A 24,091-nucleotide genomic window follows, 5' to 3' on the forward strand; every position below is an offset into this window, starting at 1 on the left:
TGTAGGTAGAAGGCTGAAATTTGGCAGGCTCATTCCTTACAGCTTACTTACAAAAGTTGGGCAGGTTTCATTTCGAAATTCTACGCCTAATGGTCATAACTGGAAGGTATCTTTCTCCATTAACTATAATGGAGTTGAGCTGGAATGACGTGGGGGGGGCGGAGTTTCGTGTGACATCATCACGCCTCTCACGTAATCACGGGAACTGACTGTCAACGCAGTGCGTGAAAACCAGGAAGACCTCCAAAAGCGCTTAAGAAAACATGCATTATATAATTGAGAAGGCAGCGAAACAATAAGAAGCGGCGAGTGACATATACTACCATATTCATGACTGATGCTACCTCGGAAAGAAAGCAAGGTGTAAACCTAAACTTTAAATTAAGTTCATAGACAGGCTACCGCTGGCGTTTCACATGCCCACAGGTAATGCGGGATACAAGTTTAATGAGAGGCGCGGGATATAAGCGAGTTTTGATCACTTTGTAACTAAGTTAAAATTGTAGGTGAAGGGTGTGCTTATGCAAATTCGAGACTGTGTTTGTGGGGATTGACAGTTAAGGCGGGTGGGGAGTCACGTCATCATCTCCCTCCCATTCATCTCATTTGGCTCTGAGCTGAGCTCCGCAGCTAACGCCATCTTCCGAAGCAACTTCGTCAGACTGCCACCAAATACTCACAGAAAAATCCACAAGTTAATACACACGCTGTTTCTATAGAGTTTCTCCACACTGAATCCTCCAGGCACTACTTACAAAAGGTTACATTGACAATCGTGTTACGTTATTTTTAAAATGTTTCCTTTTCTTTTTCATTACTTCTTTAACACACTACTTCTCCGCTGCGAGGGGCGGGTATTTTGATATATATATATATCATATAATATATGAATGACCTCCAAAGAGCGCTGAGACTTTTGATATCATGAGCGTGTCTGCAAAACTGTGGTCTCCTGCCCTGCAAAAGTCGAGCAGCCAGCGCGTGCATAGCTGTGCCGGCCTTTGAGACGCTGACTGCGCTTCTGCCTTAAGTCAAAGTGAGCACTTTTAATTTTTTTCATCCTCCCCCTGCGCTATAGCCCAGACAAGTGCAAACACGGGACCCCTTTTCTACACCACGGCAAAATAATATTAAGGCGATTCACACTTTCTTTTGCACGTATACGATTATGAGGTTCTCACCCCGGATTATGAACACACGCATACGAGTGGAGGACTCACAGTGCCATCACAGCCGATTAATGGCGAGGACGTCTCACCAGTCTACACAAGACCCACCGCGACTGTCCCCAAAAGGCGATCATAACTTTAGCAAACACATCTCTCTATACTATATAAAAGAAAAAGGCAACTTTCCTTTCTTTACACCTTTTTTCCTTTTATCCCAAACCAAAGCCTTTCTCGCTTAACACTGCAGAGGACACAAAACTAATTTTCTTTAAATGCCGGTAAGGCACATTACCAGAGGCACAAATTTGAGCGTTCACATAGAGAATGTAATTTCTATACCACAGCCGTCGTAGCGCTTTCAAAAGGGATCTACTACCGAGAGATGATCCATATATATTTTAGCTGCTGTTAGTTACTTACCTGTTGTGTTACACAGTCTTTAAAATGTAGTTTACCAAACCACTCCAGTAGTGCTCAATGTACCTGTACTTCTTAAAAGCGTTAATGTTTTACTGTTTAATAACTTATAGACTATATTTTATTATTTCTCCCTTGCACTCAGTGACCAAAGCTATACACACACATATATAAAAGCTATACACACAAGTATATGTATGTGTATATATATGTATGTATATGTATATATATATATATATATATATATATATATATATATATATATATATATATATATATACACACACACACCCCTATCTACATTATATATATATATATATATATATATATATATACACACACACACACACACACACACACACACATACATACATATATACATACATACATACACACATATATATAATTTGTGTGTGTGTATGTATGTGTGTATATATGATAGATAGGTATGTATATATATATATATATATATATATATATATATGTGTATATGTAGATATGTATATAGATATGTAGATATGAAGATATGTATGTGTATATATGTGTATACAGTATATATATATATGTATGTATGTGTGTATGTGTGTATGTGTGTATGTGTGTGTGTGTGTATATATATGACAGCAGCAATCCAAGCTGTGAGAAAACAGTAAAAAGGAGGCATGTCAGACGTCGTAGTACATTTTCTGATGCAGCTACCGAAAAAAACTTTGTGACGCTGCCGCCAAATACACAAAACAATTACTTTGACAATCATGTTACATTATTTTTAAAATGTTTCCCTTTCTTTTTCATAACTTCTTTAACACACTACTTCTCCGCTGCGAAGCGCTGGTATTCTGCTAGTATATATATATATATCTATATATATATATATATCTATATCTATATATATATATATCTATATATATATCTCAACTCAATTACAGTATATGGAGAAATATACCTTCCAGTTATGACCATTACACGTAGAATTTCAAATTGAAACCTGCCCAACTTTTGTAAGGATGCTGTAAGGAATGAGCCTGCCAAATTTTAGCCTTCTACCTACACGGGAAGTTGGAGAGTGAGTGAGTGAGTGAGTGAGTGAGTGAGTGAGGTGAGTGAGGTGAGTTGGGTGAGGTGAGTGAGTGAGTGAGTGAGTCAGTCAGTCAGTCAGTCAGTCAGTCAGTCAGTCAGTCAGTGAGTGAGTGAGTGAGTCAGTCAGTCAGTCAGTGAGTCAGTCAGTGAGTCAGTCAGTCAGTCAGTCAGTCAGTCAGTCAGGTTGCATAATACACACTTCAGTTATCCATCTGTATGATCAAAACATGCAAAATGCATGCAGTTTTTGCTGAAGTATTATTAATATCTACTTCTGGAAAACTCAGTATACAATACTGTATTAGCAGAAAAGGCCTTCTCATTAGGGTGATATAATGTATTAAAAATTCACAACATCATTTCAAAACATTGCCGATGTATGATACAACTGCCTGTGTGGGTCGTGAAGGTTTCAAGAGATGGTGGTGAATTAATCATGCATGCAAACAAAAGTTGCAAAAAAAGCATAATGTTGCTGACAAGTTGCAATAGCCCGGGGATCAGTGACTCACAGTATGAGCTAGCATTTCAGACTGCAAATGGCCAGCTTCAGAAATCACTGAAAGGGACCCTTTTAAAAGGGGCAAACCTGCCAAAGTCACAGAAGAATTTTAACTTGTACAATGAACAGTCATTCTAAGGACAGTGACCTGCCTAAAAGAGTGATGTAAAGAGCAAAAAACATGGGAGCTATGTTCTCCTTTGCAGCTTCATTTTAATCTCCTTATTTATCCAGTGTATTTTTTTTTAAATTGACTACTAATTTTAGGATGTACCTGTCCTGCATTATATGTAAAATGTTTTTAAACCTGTTCTACCGCACTTAATTATTTCCACACTTAAAATCTTATCCCAGTTTATTCCTTTTAGATTTGGAAATGTCTGATCAGAATTTGCCCTACCAAAGTTAAACTTAACAGATTTAGCCTTTGCATCTGTGCTCTTCCAAAACATTGAGAATTATATAATATCATGGTCACTTGAGTCTAGTTGTTCAATCACCTCTACACCCTCAATAATATCCTGATTAATACAAAATACTAAATCTAGACAGGCTTCCCCCCATGTTGTTAGTTTAACATAATGTGTTTAGAAAGTCATTAATTTAATTTATAAACTCCTGCTGTTGTACTCCACTGTTTCCAAGGCCGACCCATTAATATTTGGGTGGTTAAAGTCCCTCATTACTATAATATCCCCCTGTAAACTTGCCTTTTTTCCAGATGAATCCAGATGTCCTCACTAAGATGGGTCTCATCCTTCATTTGAAAAATACTTACATTTAAATTCACTGTTACATAAAAAGCACCACCCCCTCCTTTTCTGTTCTGTCTATCCTTGCTAAAAACGTGTAACTAAACTTATCCAAATCTTTGTTATTTAACCAGATTTCCGTTATTGTTAGACTATCATAATTATGCTCAGTTACATATAACTCCAGCTCCCTTGCTTTATTTTTGAGATGTCTAGCATTAAGACAAGCTATTTAATGTGTTATTTACTGAATTTTCCACCTAAACGTTGGGTTTAAATTTACTTTATAATGCATTTTTTGTCTCCTCATGTACAGTTCTAAATCTGACCTGTTTTAATCTCCCTGCTAGACTCACACCCAGAATTCCCTAGTTTAAACAATCCCTAACCAACTTATGCACCACAACAATACAGTGGTGTCACTCCATTTCAAATGTTCACATTACTTTTTCTGTACTAAGAAAATATGCTTATTGAATATCTGCAGCTAGTTATTTACTTATTCATTTGTCCATTTCTACTACTGCTTGTGCCTGATCAGTGCTCTCTCACTAGTTGCCTATCTCTGTACTACAGTGTCCCTCTCTTAAATGCTTTTAAGCCAGACACCGACCTAAACTTAAAATAAATGTTTTCTTCATAGGAAATAAATGCTTATGTCCTCGCTTTCTACTATCGATAGTGCATTACCGTTTTGAGTGATGTATGTGCTCAATCCAATTGTTCTTTATATGCCTTAACTTTTTCCCACTGTTACTTTAAATTATTTCACACTACAATGATAGTTGTTTACTACAGACTTGGGGGTTTCAGCTGCCACTTCCTGCTCTTTTTGCCCCACCTTGCCTCACCAATGCTACTCCTAATACATGTAGCTTATCCAAAAGCCTCTCCAAACACTCAACTACTTTTGTTCCTATGAGGGAGCAAAAAAAACATCTACAGTACATGGAAAAAAACTTTAAAAAGTTATGCATGGCTCCTTTGTGGCCTCCAAAAAACAAAGTGTTTAAGAGTACCCTATATATTTTAATTAACTCTCACACAGCAGTAACACAACACACTCCACGCTTCTTCTTCCAATTCAGCACGTAAGGAAGATGTCAGCATGTCATCCTTATGAGGTTGCTTTATAATTAATATTATTGAGGCTATTTTATAATTATCCTTTGAATATAAACACCTATTCAGGCACATTATAAGAAACTGGATATAACTTTTGGGTTCTTTTAACGTTGGCTTCAATCACAGGTTGCCTTCAGTCTAAGCATTTGTGTCCTTATGAAAGCAGTGATGCAGGCAGGCTGGTAAAACTCCAGGGTATCAAGCCTTTAAAATACTGTGAGGTAAGCAGCCCCCATGAACCCAATGCGGTTTTATGTCTCCAAAGACACTGAAAATTATCTCTTAAGCTGACCCTTTAACGATAATCTGATCCCTAAATTAAGGACAATCATCCAGCATTATCTGATCTTTAATGAATAAGTTAGCCATAGGACAGAAAAGTATTGAAAAGACAGCAAAACTGTATCTATCAGGGTCACTGAATCAGGCCCTCAAGGGGTGGCATCAGTTTTTTTTCGGGAAGAAACTATAAAGTGTTTTCATGGTTTTCTTCTACAAAAAACGTGAAAAAATAGGAAATGAAGAGCTTCTTGTTTTGTATTTTGTTTACTAGGTAGTCTAGCTGTTTTGTAATGAGTCTCAAGCCTGAATAAGAGATGCTTTCATGAAACTGTTTTCTTAAAATATGAGCCGAGTTTTATAGTTTCTGTAATTCCCAGAATTGGTCATGATTTTAAATTTGTCCCAATGTGATTAGTTTTTCTGCAAACATATGAGGTTCACAAATGTATTTATAGATAGATACTATAAATCTTTCACTAGCTGTTTAAACTAAAACTATTTTGTATACATATGCAAACAAAAAGAAAATCCTTACATGGTAAAACTTTAAAATCTGTATATTTTGAATTAATTCCAGGATCTTTATGTACTGTCTTTAACAACTGCTATTTTATATTATATAAATATATATATATATTCTGTACACAAAGAAATCTAAATATCCCATTAAAATGTGTTTAAAGTTCACTTACTCAAAGAAAAGCAATCCAAGTATATGCTATTACCTTTGCTTAGTTCTTTTCAAAAACCCATCATATAAAAAAGCTACAGCCATCTATTTTATTTTTTAATTTTTACATTTTTTAGATGGAAAGCCGGAGGCTGTACTGGCAGAAACAACCTCTGGATCAGATTGTAGTTCAACAAATAAGACATCCTCATTAACACACATTGTCCTAAGGGAAATGTACAGTTGTCAGTAAATATGGCACTACATTGTCTTCCAAAATTACAAAATTGCAAACATAAGAACAACGTGCAAAATCACTTTTACAAAACTTATGTGGAGCCACTGTAGGCACCCTGGATTAGAAGAACTTCCATTACAGCAAACAGGCATCACTACCTTCACTCAGCCCCGAAATGAGCCAGTGCCAAAGTGCTATCTACTATATCTCCATGTTGCCACATACAAAGAATCACCATCAGCCATTAGTACAATATATATTATAAAAACGTATAACATAGCATTCCCAAATTCTACTTAATCCATTTCACAGATGCAGGAGTCCATTGCCCTTCCAGTGTAACCACCAGTACTGAATGGGCCACTGTTCCATTTCAGTGCTTATTCATGCACACATCCACAATCACACTCACACATAAATTACAAATTAACATAAGGAACACACACAGCCTTGGGGGGTATGGGAGGACAAACAGAATACCTACTGAAAAACCCACACAATTTGTGGGAAGAATATACAAACACCACATGCACAGTAGCTTACTGGACACTGGATCCATAAAGCAGCAGTGCTAACCACAGTGCCATTATGTACCTCCTCACCCAACCCAATATGAGCTTGCCATTAACAAAGACTACATTAGCTGGATGTAAAGGCTCTAGCAGTGCAGTTTCTGAGCAATGGCAGAGTAATGTCAGAACCAAAGATCGGTTGAATTTGTCAAATATGACCCACTGGGTATATTTCAGAACCTACCAGTGTTCTGTAGTACCTACCGTTAATTTTAGTGACAGGAGAACAATAGTCAATCTGAGAAACAGCTTTAGTGAACTCCGGAGGCAGGAAATTCTACAATAAACAGTAAAACATAATTTTATGATGGCACCAGGAACACTTTTCTTTGATTTTTTAAAATTTATTTACACATAGGTATTTATATCATGGCTTATAAGCACATAAATAATTTAATTTTAATTACTTCAGTAAAAAAGTTGGGTTTTTTTATCATTTGAGTTTAGAAAAGCACATTCAAAGGACATAAAAATTGTTATTGATAAACCAACCTGTCACACACCTGAGGCGTAAGCTCCCTGAAGGTCACATGTGGAGTGGCATTGGAAAGAACCACTTTACTGTGAACCTCTGTTCCATCTTTTAGAAGCACCCCTTTAACTCTGCCATCGTCATTCACCAGAATCTGCTGCACGGCCTTTTATCAGCAGAAGACAGAAAAAGAATACCAGTTGATGGCATGTGACTGATTTTATATTTAAAGTTTGACCACAGCCTGCCACAAAGTAATTAAAAATCTTTTAGGAAATACATAAATATTAAGGAAATGGAAAAAAGTATTATAACTTCAGATCTCATTCCAAGCTTAGTGTATGTTTTTAAAACGTTACTAAAGCTATGGTTTAAGTCTCTGAGTATTCATTTCTAATTAACCAGTCCTCACCTTTTCAGTGAAGATTGATGCACCATGAGCCTGGGCTGAATTGGCAATTGCTTTTGATACACCACCCATTCCTCCTTCTGCATAACCCCATGCACCTTTAGTCCCTTCAATCTCTCCCATAACATGATGTAAAAGCACATACCTACATAGAAAAAATGCAGAATAATCAAGTTCTAATGTACATTCATGAATTTAAAATATGAATTTAAAATGTTACACACCCATACATATGGCCAAATGCTGTGGAGTCAGAGGATGAAGCAATAATTAGGTTACTGGAGTTGGAGCCAGAAAAAAATGTATCAACTAAATTTAAATTGTAATATGATGTGTTAAAATTTCCCATTTCACATATACTAATTCGAATAAACTAATTTTTCTTTTAGAATTTTGATACAAATATAGCTTCTTTTTTCACTTTGTAAATTTAACCTTATGTTAAACTAGGGGGCTTTGCTCCCTGCTTGCTTTGCTAGCCCACCCCTTCCCCCTGTCTGCCACTCACATTGTGAAGAGGGGGGCTGAACGCAAGGTAAGGAGATGCGGTCGCTCCTCCGAAACCCCCTCTTAAACGGTGATACAATGGGAAACAAATAATTTTTTTTTACCTCCTCTGTGCTCGATCAGCTGGCTTGCTGCTGCTGCTGCTGCTTGTGCCGTGCTGCGTGATCTGCATGTCGGGCATCGCCTTGAACATTTAAAAGCCTGTACAGCAGCTGTCCTTTTGTCTCACTGCCTTGTCTTGCGGGACTTTAAAGTTTCTCTGAGAAAATCACGTCTCGACCCAAGATTTTTTTTTATAATAGAGAGATGTTACTCACAAACCTGAACTTTAACCAGTTAGAGTGCTAAAAAGTAGCCTTATGATTCACACTGGCAGAAATGAAATGTCTTGTCTCTTTTATGTTTTGTGCATTCAGTCAACATGGTAAATATATTATTCTAATTACAAACAGAGGAGTCAAATTCAGAAATTGAAGAGTAGGAGTCAAAGGTTTTGTATGCCGCTAATTTTATGATTCAATAAAAAAGACTACTTCTTTATTAAACTGTCCTTCTTTGACATAGAGAGAAAGATTAGAATCTTTCGAGAGAGCATGTATATTCCTCCAGGTTGCTATATTCACCCGATTCTACACTTTGAGAAAATAAACCCATTAATGTCTGTGAGGAGGTCAGACAGCCTTATTACCAGCAGATGGTATCATACAATGCCTAGAAAGTGGGGATAAGGATAAGGTCAGGAAGGACTGGTAGTGCACCAGTATTCTTCCATCCAAGTACTGGGAGCAACTTTAGAGAAGTGGAACTGTTGTTACCATTAACGAAATTGGCTTGTGTGGTGCTAGCAAGAAGGACTTGCATTTTAATGGTGAAGGGGTGACAAGGCACTAATGGCTGCTAGAGAGAATTCCAGCCTGATGACCATGTAGCCAAAAAGGACCACAATGAATTAAACCAGAGCTTGGCAAGAAGTAACACAAACAGGGAGGACATTTAAAGTAAAGGCTAACTTAGAGAAAGAAGAGATGCAAATGTCATGAGAGTGTCAGAGAAAAGAAGACAAGGTGTGAAAAACAAGTAATTGGTAAAGTCATTGAAAGATACACTAGGGCTGTGTGACCCTACCTGCCAGACTGAGGGTATATAAATTATATGTAGTAACACTCATCCAATGTGGACAAACTCAGAAAAAATAAAGTCCAAACTTAGCAGAAATAAACATTATTAGCCAAATGAATAGGGGGAAACTATTAAAATGGCAAATACAAAGTAAAATGTAACAGCAACAGAAAAGAAAATCTTACACACCCATTTCTTTTGTTTGCCAGATGCTATGGCTAACGCAGTTTCTCAAATTCTCTGTTCCAGTCAAGCACCTGTCCTTTGGAAGATTCTCATTGGTGTAAAGGGGATCTTGGGATTCTCAATTTTCACAACAAGGTACTGTATGTGTTGGCTGTTTGTTATACTGAAAATTCTGCACAGTTGTATCTACAGTACATTTAAGAATGACAGAATTTACAACTTTATAGACCATTCCATCTGTCAATTGTTCCTCTCAGATGCCCAGAGGTCTAAAAACTAACACTATAACTTTATGATACGCTCTATTCTTCTCTTCTCCTTCTGAATTTAAATGAATAGAGTGAGGTTTACAAATTTCCTGATTTATTAATTAAATCTCAGGCTTGTAAAATGTAATACTTTGTATCAGAATCAAGAGAATATTATCAAGTGTTCTGTAAATGTTCAGATAAGGAAGACATAAGTTTTGAGGTACGGTAGATATGCTAAGTTAATCATACTGCCACAGAGTGGTAACATGTTGCATGTTGACAAGCACAAGCAAACAATAATTTCACTGTACTCTGAACAAGTCACAACACGGACTCTATACACATATAATCACAATATAATTATTAAGTATACACTTATTTAAAATATACTTGACATAGCCCTTTCATTCTGAAACATAATCCAGTACACCTTCGTTTAATCAAGATTAATGTGTTTTTTTCTTTGCATTAATCTTATATGCCTAAAAAACAATGTCTTTCAGCGATTCCCTGATGGCCTTGACACCTTTCTCTTCTTACTTCACCATAGTGTGTTTGTGAAAAGAACAAATGACTGTGCATTCCTGTATAACTTAAATTAAAGCCTGTGCCTGAAGATTCCAATACGTCTTACAATGGCTAATTCACAAATACTGTATACCAATTAAATATGAAACTGTTTTATTGAATGGAACCTTAAACAGTCGATCTCAAAAAGGAATACCTTTGCTGTTACTTATGTATCCATATTTCTGTCTTTAATTGTAAAGCTTTTCAAATGTGAACAATGATACTGGCTCTCAAATAATAAGTATCCTAAATATATGCATAATATACACCACCTAACTGAAAAAAATGTAAGCAGATATAGTATTCAAAGCTTTTTTACAGCAAATTTTCAGTGTTTGCCTGTGACCTTGTTTGCTAAATATTTTAATAGTAGTCAACAGGTTCTCTAAATACACTCATTTCATTCCTTTGAATGGGAGGGATTACCATCTGTCAAATTGCTAGCTGATGTATTTATGCAACGTACTGTATATTCATGGTTTCTGTCATCAATAGTGTCAGATCGAGGATCTCAGTTTGTTTCTAGATTTTGGAAATCCTTTTGTAAAAGGTTTGGATGCTCCATCAATTTAACAGCTCACTATAATCCTGAGGCCATTGGCCAGACAGAGTGAGTTGACCAAGATTTCGAAAAGTGTTTGAGATGCACTGCTTATTCCAACCAAGAGAACTGGACTGGATTTTTGTACTTGATGCAGCTGTCATGAAATGCATTGAGTTACTCAACATTGAAAAGGCCCCCTTTTGAATGTCTTTATGGGTCATCATGTAAACTGGCTCCTAATTCATTACATAGGACCTTATGTCTTTAGACAACATGTTGGAGCTGTAAATTGTAGCTTATTTCTAGCTACACACTTTACATATTTTCTGGCAATGGCTGATGCATAGTAGTTTGAATTTTGCCCCTGTTACCCCTCCTATTATGGTTAATGGCTCAGATGAATTTGAAATACAGATCACTGTTATTCAAGAAGGCAGGCCATAGGTGTTGAATATATCATTCACTGAAAGGGCAATGGACCCAAGGATCTCTCCTGAGTTCAGAGTTCATAACTCCCGCTTCTTGAATCAGTTCCATGCAAAATTCCTGTTAAAGGCCAATTGACACGTTATGCCTTTAATAACCTCACTCTATTTTGTATAGTGTTGCATACATTGACTACTAAAATATCTTAATATTTTCCTGTTATACTAAGCCGAACAAATCAAAATATTCTACATATACATGTTCTCATTATCATCTATCCATTTTTTTCGTAGCCATTTAATACAACATAGAGTGAAAGGAAGAAACTAACCACAGGCAGATTTCTGATCTATCATGGGGCACAATCACTCATAAAGGACAATATTTAGGGTCAATAAAAAATTGTCTTAACAATATACATCTTTGGAATATTGGAGTACCCACACAAAAACCCATGAAGGGAAGGGAAGATTCTGTAAATGCACCAACCATCATGTCACTAAGTCATTGATTATTTCTAATTATATACATTGTTTATTCTCTTTTGAATGTTCAAAGGCTGAATTTTCTCATATTTGACTATAAACAGTCTTTTGTTTTTATAAATGTTCGTTGGTATTGCATAAACGGTAGAAACAACATGAACTTGGAACAAAGAATATGAATAAGTTACATAATAATAAACTCAAAATGTAAGTACCAATATCAAAGCAATTTGTTCATTATGTTTAAAGAATTGACTTTCTGAAGCCCTATCACGAATATTGTTAAACAGTAAGTTAATTTGTGAAAAGACATTTTTATATGTACCGTAAAATGAAGCTATAATTAATAACTGTACTGTATAATATCTACTCTGAGAAAATAATGAAGAAAACTTACATACCCACTTCCTGGTGTGCTAGGCGTAAGCATTGCACCAATCAAGGAGTCTGTAGCAAGAGTAGCTTTTAGGGGCTCTGAATCAAACCAGCGATTTAAAATCTGTGAACAGAATAACCTGTCTTAAGGTATAGTGAAATCAATGAAAATGCTGGACTTTTTGTAGCTTACTCAAATGCAAATGATACTATGTTTTAGTCATTCCTTTGTAGGCGTTTATAAACGGATATAAAATCAGTTGTAAATGCATTATTATTGAAAGCATCCTACTAGTAATTATTAATGTAACCGTATTTAAAAATTAGTTACTAACGTACAAGTCAGCACTTGCGTAGTTAAATATTGACTAAGTTATTTTACTGACATTTGGTTAACATCTAACAAGAAAAACATACAAGAACATATACAAAAATCCACTATTAAATGTTAATTTCAATTTGTTTAAAAAATTGCGATGCATATATAAATCATACAATAAATAGACTGATTAAAAGTAATCACATTTTTATATCTAGAAAAATGGCATTAAAAAAGCTTAATAATTAAACTCTGCTATTTACTTTAGTTGTTGGTGCTGTTAAAAGTTCATAGAAATCTGGAATGCTCTTTCCAAGTCTTCTTCCTTTATAAATATACAAAATATACAACACTGCATATTTTAATAAATAAGATTAGATGAGTTAAGTATAGACAGACAGACAGATAGATAGATAGATAGATATCTTCCATAATGTTTGGGACAAAGACACATTTTCCTTGATTTATCCCTCTACTCCACAGTTTAAAATTACAAATCAAACAATTCAGACATAATTAAAGTGCACATTGCAGACTTACATTTAAGATTATTTGCATACATTTTGGTCACACCATGTAGGTGCCCATTTCAGGGCATCAAAATGTTTGGGACTCAGCAATGGCAGGAATATTAAAGCAGTCATACTTAGTACTTTGTTATATATCTTTTACATGCAATGACTGCTTGAAGTCTGTGATTCATAGACATCACCAGATGCTGAGTATCTTCTCTGGTGACACTCTGCCAAGCCTCTAATGCAACTATTTTCAGCTCCTGTCTGTTTCGGGGGCTAGTCCCCTTAAGTTTTCTCTTCAGTATATGGAAGTCATGCCCAATTGGATTGAAATCGGGTGACTGGCTTGTCCATTCAAGAATATTTAATTCTTTAGCTTTCAAAAACTATATTGCCTTAGCAGTATTTTGGATCATTATCTTGATGTAGGATGAAACACCATCAAATGAGTTTGCAGGGATTTACTGGAAATTGAGCAGATAAGATGTTTCTCTACACTTAAGAATTTGTTGTGCGACTGCCATCACCAGTTCTATCATTAAGGAAGATAAGTGTGCCAGTACCTGTAGCATCCATACATGCTTAAGCCATAACACCCCCACCACCATTTTTAACAAATGAGCTGGGATGCTTTGGATCTTGGGTAGTTCCTTTTCATATCCACACTTTGCTGTTGCCATTACTTTGATACAGATTAGCCTTTGTCTCATCTGTCAACAACAGACCTTTTTCCAAACTAGTGCTTTGCATGTTGCATTGTGGTTTCTATATTTTCTGTTAATGAATTCTTCGGCAGATAGTAGTCTGACACTTTCACATCTGCCTCCTGAAGGCGTTTGGGCCTTTCTCTTCACCACAGTTAGGATTCTTCTGTCATCAGCAGTGGATGACTTCCTTTGCCCACCAGTCCCTTTGCAATTACTGAGGTCAACAAATGTATTCTTTCTTCTTAATGATATTCTAGACAGTTGATTTAGGTAATCGTAAGGTTTTACTGATGTCCCTAATGGATGTCCCCTTGTTTTTCAGCCACATAATGGCTTCTTTGACTTTCACTGGCACAGCTGTTGTCCTCATGTTGAACAGTGTCAACTACAGACTCCAAAGTGTAGAAGCCAGGCTAGCTATTTCATGCCTGCACTAATGAAGTAATGAAACATACCAGAGGAATCACAAAAACCTGTGACACCAATCGTCCCAAACATTATTGTGTTCTGAAATATCATGTGAGCTAAGGGCAATAAAGGAATGAACAGAGAATGAAACTCCATTCTAGGTCACACACATAAGCATCCAGACTAGGCCAGTTTAGCCTTGCAGATAAGCCTAACACTCAGTCCTTTTGTATCTGTGTGGAAATCACAGAACCTGAAAAAAAATTCTGTGGATACAGGGAGAAAGTACATTGTGAGACCGCAGGGCTAACCTCTGACCAACCATACCCTCTATATGGATATACTAAACAGTCAACAAATATTTTTAGATCATATACTTTACATTAAAGTGCTTTTAATCTTCTTACATTTTCACCTTCCTATCATTTTATACAGTTTTTAATGTAGCATGTCACTTTTAGTTTCAAAGCAACCATGAATCACTAGGGTGTTTGAATGTAATACCAGAGAGTTGTGGTCACTTGGCCGTGTGGTTCTTATGAAAGAATGACTGCATGCCCAGTTATATAGCTTCAAGGAATCAGAGCAATTTTCTATAGTTATGCAATTACTTTAAGAAAAGTTGTTTTTCTTAAACAGAGGCAGAAGTGTTTCTCAGAGAAGTCATACAATGACTCTGATTTTAACCTTTTATTTTGTTGGATTCCAAATTAATTGTAAGCTGGTGTGGAAAGCCTTCTTTGTGAAGTGCTCATGTTTGGCTGAGCACAGGTGTGTCTTTTCTGGGTACTCTGGTTTACACCAGGATTCCAAATACATGCAGATTATACTATTTGATGATTGTAAATTGGCCTGTGCCCCCTGTGATAAGTTCATGTTCTACCCAGGGCTAGTTTTTAGTCTTGCTGTACTATGCTATGCCGTGCCTTTTTGAAATCCTTTAATAGAAAAAAAAAACAAAAACAGAAAATAAGTGGTTTAAAGAAATGATGGATGGATTCCAGATTTATCACACAATGTGAAGATATGCTGTGAGAAGAAATTCCTCAGATTTGGATTACTTCTTAATATAATATATAACAAGAAATGCGTAGAATAAATTGTCTCAGGAAAGAGTTTAGGACTCATAACAAAGAGAGTAAAGACACTTGACTGCATAGGTTATGCGTAGTCAGCCAAATGACTGTGTGTTCTACCATTTTTGCATAACTTTTTAACAGAAGAGTTAATAAATGAATAACTGTCTGGAGCCTACAATGCGCCATGAATTATTATGACAACATACCAGTCTGTAGAAGTGGCATGAACGTTCTTAGTGCAACCAATTTTTCCTTTAGTGCCCCAGAAAAAATGCCTGCTATATTTACAGGAGGGGCATCGAGTAAAGGCTCAATTGCATTGGCAATCTTTTCCATGTGGGTCTGGTACAAGGGGTATGCCTACAAACAAAAGTAAATAGCATTAAAGCAGAATGTTAAGGACAGATCATGATCATTAACCTAGCTTTTAACTTTTATGTTTAAACAAGACTGAACAAGTGATTTATCTTCAAGACTCTCACAGCAGTATTAAATACATTCATAAAACTCAGGATAAACAAACACATGCAGTTTTACCAAACTGAATATCTTACTTTGGCATCTTTTTTTGAGAACACACTGATCTGATGTTGGTTCTCAGCCATGTCATCTCCCAGAAGCAAAGATCGAGGAGGATGAGCGGCTGTCCCCTCTTCCAGCAATGGTGTAAACGAATGAGGATTGCGCAGATACACTTTAAGACCATGTTTCTACAAGAACATAAGGCATATGAGTGCTGATTATAACTAAACTCAGTATGTTTTCCTGTATTCAGAGAAGGCAGTCACAGAGTCCAAATGAGAAAGCAGAATATTTCTTTATTTGCACAGAGTTATGCACAAATGTCTCAGTCCATTGAGTGACCACAGAGTTAAATAATTCATCTCATTTCTATATTTTTTTCTAATTATATTACCTGATCTAATACATCACACCATCTGACTCTTAATAATCTCCTCCAATCAAGTAAATTCACCAGTTATTTTTGACTCATGTCAATTCTCCCATTATTCCAAACACTGCTTCATTAAGAGGGGCGTTTAGTGGATTGTCCTATTGATCTTGGCATCGCTTCATAGATGGGTGTATGGGCTGTACCATCAGTTTATCCTCATTTTCTGGTGATCGTTACTCCTTTACCTCATTCTAACCTTGGAAATTTACGTTGATGAGGCAGAAATCTCATGCATTTAAACTTTAAGTTACATTTAGTTAACCGTTGAGTTACATTCAGTCCTTTTCCTATTTAGTAATTTATTCTATTATAACTTCATATAGATATATATATATTGCAATATTACATAATATATATATTACATACATTATATTATACATATTATATATATATTGCATGTTTCAGCCTAATATTTTACATATTTAATATATATTGTAATCGATTGTAAAAGATTATGATATATTAACTAAAAAATCCAAAATACTGCAAGTATTACTCTGCCTTTACCATTACATTTTATTAACACAAATTTCTGAAATGGAACAAATGTAAAGTATTCTTAGAAAATTACACAACATTGACTTCTGGTGAGTTTTGTTTATGCATGTTGAAATTTATGTTATTGCTATCTACTCCAGATTTACAAAACAGATGGATTATTTGGGGAGCTGGGTGGTCTCGTGGCCTTGGAACCCCGGCAGATTTTTTTTTTTCTCCAGCCTTCTGGAGTTTTTTTTTTTTGTCCTCCTAGCCATCGGACCTTACTTTATTCTTTGTTACTTAGTATTGCTTAATCTAATTTTATATTTTTCATTTTTCTTCCTTCATCTTGTAAAGCACTTTTAGCTACATTATTTGTATGAAAACATGCCATATAAACACATGTTGATGTTGTTGTTTACTGAAATTCATTGAATATTTGATCTTTTTCTAGCCATAATTTTTCTGCATATTTTCTCTAAGATTACATTGCTTACTTATAGGACATTCCTTTCAGACACTGTTGGAATTATCAATTTTTTAATTCGAGATGAGCATCAAAAGTTCATTTTATCAAGTAATGTAGTTTTCCTCTTGTTATTCTCCTTACATACATTATAAGTATGGAGACAGCTCAAGATATTTATAGAGCCTAGAGGTTGTTCTGTGGTTCTGTTTCAATTTTAGATATGCTGTATTTTATTAATCCCTGTGAGGAAATTGTCTTTTCGCATGACCTTTGGAGGTCAAAGTGCAGAGTGTGACTACCTGGATAATATCATACTGTACTCTTGACAGGAGAGCTATTCTTGTAAATTTCCTGATTACTTTCAAATCTCCTCTTGCAATATTTATGATTGATTCTGTAACATTTCTTTTGAGAGCAGTAAAGTAATAAATTTCCTTTCATTTTAGTATTTTTACCTCCTGCTTTTAACATGCAGGAGCAGAAAATACAAACAATATGAAACAACAAATTCAATTTAATTATGAGAAACAAATACATGATTGAAACTGATATGTTATTTTAATGTTTTTGTCCGACACTAAAATGGAATAAGCAGGTCCTGAAAAATGTATGAATGGGTGGTTATCAAAAAAAATACCTTACCTTCAATTCCAAATCTTTATATATTTGAGGCCTCAGCAAACTGAGTAGATACGATGCTCTGGAGAACTTGAATCCTAAATGTAATGGACAATGAACTAGATTAGAAGTTTTCAAAAGGAAATACGTTTTGCTTTCATTCTTATATATATATATATACTAGCAGAATACCAAGCTTCATGGAGAAGTAGTGTGTTAAAGAAGTTATGAAAAAGAAAAGCAAACATTTTAAAAATAACGTAAGGTGATTGTTAATGTAATTGTTTTGTCATTGATATGAGTGTTGTTGTCATATCTATCTATTTATATTATATATATATATATATATATATATATATATATATATATATATATAGCAAAATACCTGCGATTGGCAGCGGAGAAGTAAAAGAAAAGGAAACATTTTAATAATAACGTAATATGATTGACAATGTAATTGTTTTGTCATTGTCATGAGTGTTGCTGGCATATATATATATATATATATATATATATATATATATATATATATATATATATATATATATATATATATATATATATATATATATGTGGCCCCGCCGGGCTCCCAGGAGGGCTTGTGCCTCCTCCAGACCGCGAGGGGCGCCCGTCCCTGGTTCTGTTGGGGCCACGGGTTGAGGGCATGGAAGCCCTTCCTGTAGGGGCCCGTGGTCACCGCCAGGCGGCGCCGATGCCGGTTTATCCCGTGCGGTTGCCGGTCAGGACTGGAGCCCGGCGGGGCGCTTGAGGACCGGAGGAGGGCGAGTGCCTCCTCCAGACAGAGTGGGGCGTCCGTCCTGGTTAGGCAGGGGCCTCGGTACAGGGCTTTGAAGCCCAGCCCTGTAGGGACCCGTGGCCACCGCCAGGCGGCGCCCCGGTGCCTAATTATCCCGGGAGCCCGGCACTTCCGCCACACTGGGAAGACTTTGTGTGGCACCCGGAGAGCTGCCAGGAAGACAGCCGACACTTCCGCCACGCTGGGGCGTGGCTAAGGACGGAACACCTGGGGCTCATCCGGGAGCCTTATTTAAGGGGCCGCCTCCCTCCAGTCAGTGGTGGAAGTCGGGAGGAAGCGGACTGAGCTGGAGAGCGAGGACAGGAGGCGGCCAGGAAGCAAGGCACAGAACTGTGGGCCCTGGACTTGGGGGAATCAGTGCTAGAGGCACTGGGGTTTGTGTGAGTGCACGTGACTTTTGTAAATAGCGAACTTGTAAATAAACAGTGTGTTGGGCAAAAATATGTTGTCCGTCTGTCTGTGCCGGGGCCAGCGTTCACAATATATATATATATATATAAATATACACACATCTATACACACATATATATATATATATATATACAGTTATATATACATATACACACATACATATATACATATACATATATACACATACTGTATATATACACACACACACACATACAGTATATACATACTGTATATACAACATATACAAATCTACATATATATATATCTACATATATATATATATTAGGGGTGGGACTCGATTAAAAAATTAATCCAATTAATTAGAGGCTGTGTAAGAATTAATCTTGATTAATCGTATGTAATCACACATGTAAATTTGCCCCAAATCGCAAATTTTTTTTTTTTAATTTAAAACGGTTTTAGTGGGCGACAGAATCAAATAATAGACATGGACATGAATATTGTAAACTGAAGCTGTTTTAATTTCTGAAAAAAAGCTTTTAAACTGCATTTGAATTCAAAACAGAAACAAAAATATCATCCCTGGTTAAAATTGGGCAGACTTAAAAATAAAGTGGTAGTTTAAGTACTTTAAGTACATTTTCAGAATAGTATTGTCTTTAAATAATAATAACCAAAATTTCAACATAAAGTGCAGTTTTTCTTCTTAAAAAATAAGTCATTTTTGACCAACTTAATCTTTAAACTCTGAGTAACATTAGCCAAAATTATTTTGTACATTAGGCTAAAACAGTGTGATCATTGAACATTTTGTAATTAGATGTATTTAGAATTACTAACGGTCACGGAAGTCCAATGATCCCCAGTAAGAGCCACAAAGTCCGCTTTCTGTAATGCATCTAATTTTGCTTGCTTTTCAGTGTGCACAAAACCATGCTTTTATCAAGGCTTCGCTCGGGTAGTCGAAATGATCAGTCGTAGGAGCGCTTTATTCCGACTCTAACATTTTTGTAGCTGTGATGTGTGCATCAGTGTAATGGATGTACCAGGAAATCATGCATTGACAAAAGTTCCCGCTTGCTTGGAATTGAAAGTGTGATTAAATGCGTTATTTTTAACGCGTTATGGAGTACATGCATCGAAGCTTCTCAGCTGTGCTTGTGCTAAGAAAGGAAAATTTTAAAAATAACGTAACATGATTCTGCGTTAACCTAATATTTTTCATCGTCCCAAACCAAGGAGATCGAAGGTAAAATGAATCGGGTAGCGTACATAGTCAGTACACCCCTCTCGGGAATCGAACCTCAATGTCGGCGTTAGAGGCGAAGACTCTACAATTGCAGCGTGTGGCTTGTCTATGCTAAAGTATGTATTGTAGATCGGGGTATATATATACATTTATATATATACCCGTGTACCGCAGTGGAGAAGTAGAAGTTATGAAAAAGAAAAGGGAACATTTTAAAAATAACGTAACATGATTGTCAATATACAGTAATTGTTTTGTGAGTGTTATTGAATGTTGCTGTCATCAAGGATTTGATTATCATTATTTCTTTCAATCAGGCTCGTATTTGTAGGATGTGTTCAAGTTACATTCCGTGTTTGTCAATCGTTGTAAAGATAAGAGGTTTCATTCATCGATTAGTTCCTTACTGCATCAATAAACAGCTCGTCTTCCTTTTTATCTGTGATGTGACAAACTGCATGCACGGGTTTTTTTTACACTGTCTTCCTTTAGCAGGACATTCACTTTTTCCACCGTGTGCTTTGTTTCCGCAGTAGCTGCACTTATGAATATGATTGTATGTATAAGGCGCTTCATATTTTTTTGCTGCCTTCTCAATTGTGTAATTCGGTTTTGTTCAGCACTCTTTGGAACTGTTGCTTTTGTCTGCGCATTGCGTCCAGTTCACGTGAGCCGCTTGGTGTTCTTGCATCGAAGGTTCCCAGCTGTACTGGTGCCATCTCGTGTAATGTCAGCTAAGACCCGGCACTTAAAAGTTTCTCTCGCAGTTTCAATGAGTTTGTGCCAAACACCACCCTGACCATCTCATCTTCCTCTGCATAAGCACAGTCCTTCACCGTGAACATTTACCGGCAGTGTTTGTATTGGATTGCCGCTGATGGACGGCCTTATATGGGCAGGCACTAAATTACAAACGCTAGTGGCAGCCTGTCTATGAACTTAATTTAATATAAACTTACGGTTCACGCCGTGCTTTGTTTCCGCAGTAGCTGTACTTATGAATATGCTTGTATGCATCATTTGCTTCATAATGTTTTTCTGCCTTCTCAATTGTGAAATGGCGTTTTGTGCTGATCGCTGTTTGGAGTTCTTCCTTGTTATCTACGTACTTATGTAGGAGGCGTGATGATGTCACACGAAACTCCGCCCCCCACGGCCATCTCCAACTCAAGACTCCATTACATTATATGGGGAAAAATAGCTTCCAGTTATGACCCTTATGCGTAGAATTTCGAAATGAAACCTGCCCAACTTTTGTAAGTAAGCTGTAAGGAATAAGCCTGCCAAATTTCAGCCTTCTACCTACACGGGAAGTTGGAGAATTAGTGATGAGTCAGTGAGTGAGTGAGTGAGTGAGGGCTTTGCCTTTTATTAGTATAGATATATATATATATAATCTTCTTATATAATATGCTACCATGGCTGTCCGTTTGTCTGTCCAGGATTTGTTTTGACCTATTGATCTGAAATTTGTTACACATATACTACGTGATGTCTACTGTCCGCTTTTGGAATGATGATTTTTATTACTCTTTTTATTTTATTGCAGAATCAACTCTCGGCAGCGCGCAGCAGGGAGGCCGTGCGCCGCATGCGTACGGGTGTCGTTCTCATCCCTACCACCTTCACCGTTACTTCCCCTACCTGTTCATATCTTAAATCATTCTTGTGCCAGCTTAAGCGAAAAATTAAGAAAAACATATTAATTAATTGCAACACAAAAACTGACTTAATCAGTTTTAACACAAAAAGATACCGATAGAAGAAGAGAAGAAGTGGGCCGCATGAGTGGAGAAAACAAGAGCTGCTAACAAAGCAGCAAGCGCATCAACCTCCAAGCAAACAAATGCTAAATGTACAGAGAAAGAGAATGAAAACTATAAGTCAAGTGTATTCACTGCACGTTATCGTGCAGTACGTCGTTACTGGTGTTGAATGTTTCTTAATTTTGTTTTTTTTATGTTGGCTCATTTTGTATCACATCCCACAACAGCTTGTGTGCTTTTCAGCATAGCGGCACAAAAGTATATCTTAAGTCTATCAACAGTGAAATACATGACAACAAGTCTTTTAAAACACTGACTTGTGACTTACAATATGCTACTGTATGCTTTCAACACATTTCTTCAGGTACATAAGTGGCACACCATTAACTACAAACAATTCTATAATAGTTTGGGTCATCATATGTATCCAGGGATAGAAAAATAACTCACCTTACACATACATTCAGTTATTACATGAAGCACGTTTTTTATGACATGCAGCTCTGTCAAATGTTTAGTTCAGTTCAAATCTTATGAATTGCAATTTCACTTAAATATTCAGCATTCTAAACACTAATTACAAATGTAGTGCAGGTGAATGAAAAAGCAAATTGTTGAAACAAAAAATGTTATTCAGTATGTACACAGAAATACACATAATATCTGTGCTGCTACAGCAGTCTGAATCAATAGTATTGTTAGACATCTTTTTATAGTTCTGTTTCCCCTCCTAATTTGTTACATAGTTGTATATCCCTAGATACTTTCCACCTGGCTCTTCTTCGGTTTTAGTTTACCTTCAGCCATATTGTATTTCAAGTTAGTGAGGTTTTAACCTTCAAGCTGTGGTTTGTAATACATCTTCCATACTTGGTATAACCTCTTGTCAGTACCCTGTATTATAGCATACAAATACTCAGCCTTTGACTTTCTTGGAGAGTAGAGTTATCTGTCCTTGTTCACTACAATCAGCAGGGAAACACATACTCCATACAGACTGGGTCTTAGGAGGGACACTTTGCTAAAACAGCATTTGGGGATGGAATGTTTCTAGCCTGGGGCTAATCAAAAGACTGTTAAATATTTGCCTGCCTTCATTACTCTGGGGGTAATAGAAGGATTGTGCTTTAATTGTGTGCCTGTATTGTACCTAAATCACTGCACACTTATCACTGCTCAAACAAGCAATGGACAATAGTATATTTCACCACTGTTGTGCTTGTACAATTTATCTAAGGAATTGCCATTTGAGTATCACCGCGGTTGAAAAGATGTCTACATATTTCATTATATATTTGACTTACTGTGCAACCAAAGATCTGGAACTTTCTCTCTCTTTGCTGTTGCCACTTTGTTTGTTTTGATAACATTCCGTTACCCCTGCATGTTCACTCACAGCTCCTCAGCATGAAAACTCATGCTGCTCTTCTTGTCACAGTATGTCTCAGTTGGAATCCGTGCACTAACTAGAATTGCACTAACCCAGTGAATTGTTCCCACCTATAGGTGATATTGGAACAGAGAAAGAACTGTTTGCCTGGCCTTAACATAGAGTTAAGCCATTTTTATATGTAGAGAAGGTTTTGAAAGTCAAAGGATAGAAATGTCTGACAGACTGTTAGATTTATAGAATAAAACTATTCACTGTATCGCTGTTGCAATTGTTGCCAGTGGCAATCAAGAGCATTTAAAGGATGCCTTTGCAAAATAAACATGCCTATGAGAAACACAAGAGACATTTTGTGAAATATTCTGCCTTTCTGTTAAATACTAACATGGAAGAAGCATTACAGGAGTTGAATAGCCTTACTCCTCTTCATCAGTAAAAGCATATAATGTATCTTGATGCCAAGTCAAGGTTTAAAAATAGGACTAGGCAGTTGCAGGATACCATGTCCTGTTATTCAGTATCATCTAGGCCAGGGGTGGCGAACTCCAGGCCTCGAGTGCCGCAGTGGCTGCAAGTTTTTATTCTTACCATCTTCTTAATTGGTGACCAGTTTTTGCTGCTGATTACTTCATTTAATTAACTTGACTCAGGCCCCATAGTTCTTTCTTTTTCTTTAATTAGCAGCCAAACAATAATGAGACACAAAACAAGCCACCACATGACCAGCTCCCCTGTGCTCATTACACAATATCTGAAATTAAAGAGAGGTGATGGTCTTGGTAAGGTTGATCTCTCA

At 36.5% G+C, this 24,091-nt stretch overlaps 1 protein-coding gene across 2 annotated transcripts in view; it reads right to left on the reverse strand.

Annotated features, from left to right (window-relative positions):
• pyroxd2 (pyridine nucleotide-disulphide oxidoreductase domain 2) overlaps positions 1-24,091 on the reverse strand; it is a 72,407-nt gene that overhangs the window by 36,109 nt on the left and 12,207 nt on the right. For both annotated transcript variants that reach the window (XM_039774599.1, XM_039774590.1), the window contains exons 4-11: positions 17,726-17,799; positions 15,734-15,889; positions 15,386-15,539; positions 12,734-12,795; positions 12,178-12,275; positions 7,692-7,833; positions 7,311-7,445; positions 7,012-7,084 (exon numbers count right to left, since the gene is read on the reverse strand). In XM_039774599.1, the coding sequence (XP_039630533.1) occupies positions 7,012-7,084; positions 7,311-7,445; positions 7,692-7,833; positions 12,178-12,275; positions 12,734-12,795; positions 15,386-15,539; positions 15,734-15,889; positions 17,726-17,799 (894 nt within the window). The remainder of the gene's footprint in view (positions 1-7,011; positions 7,085-7,310; positions 7,446-7,691; positions 7,834-12,177; positions 12,276-12,733; positions 12,796-15,385; positions 15,540-15,733; positions 15,890-17,725; positions 17,800-24,091) is intronic.

The sequence above is a fragment of the Polypterus senegalus genome, chromosome 1 (genome assembly GCF_016835505.1).
Source record: "Polypterus senegalus isolate Bchr_013 chromosome 1, ASM1683550v1, whole genome shotgun sequence".
Classification (NCBI taxonomy): Eukaryota; Metazoa; Chordata; class Cladistia; order Polypteriformes; family Polypteridae; genus Polypterus; species Polypterus senegalus.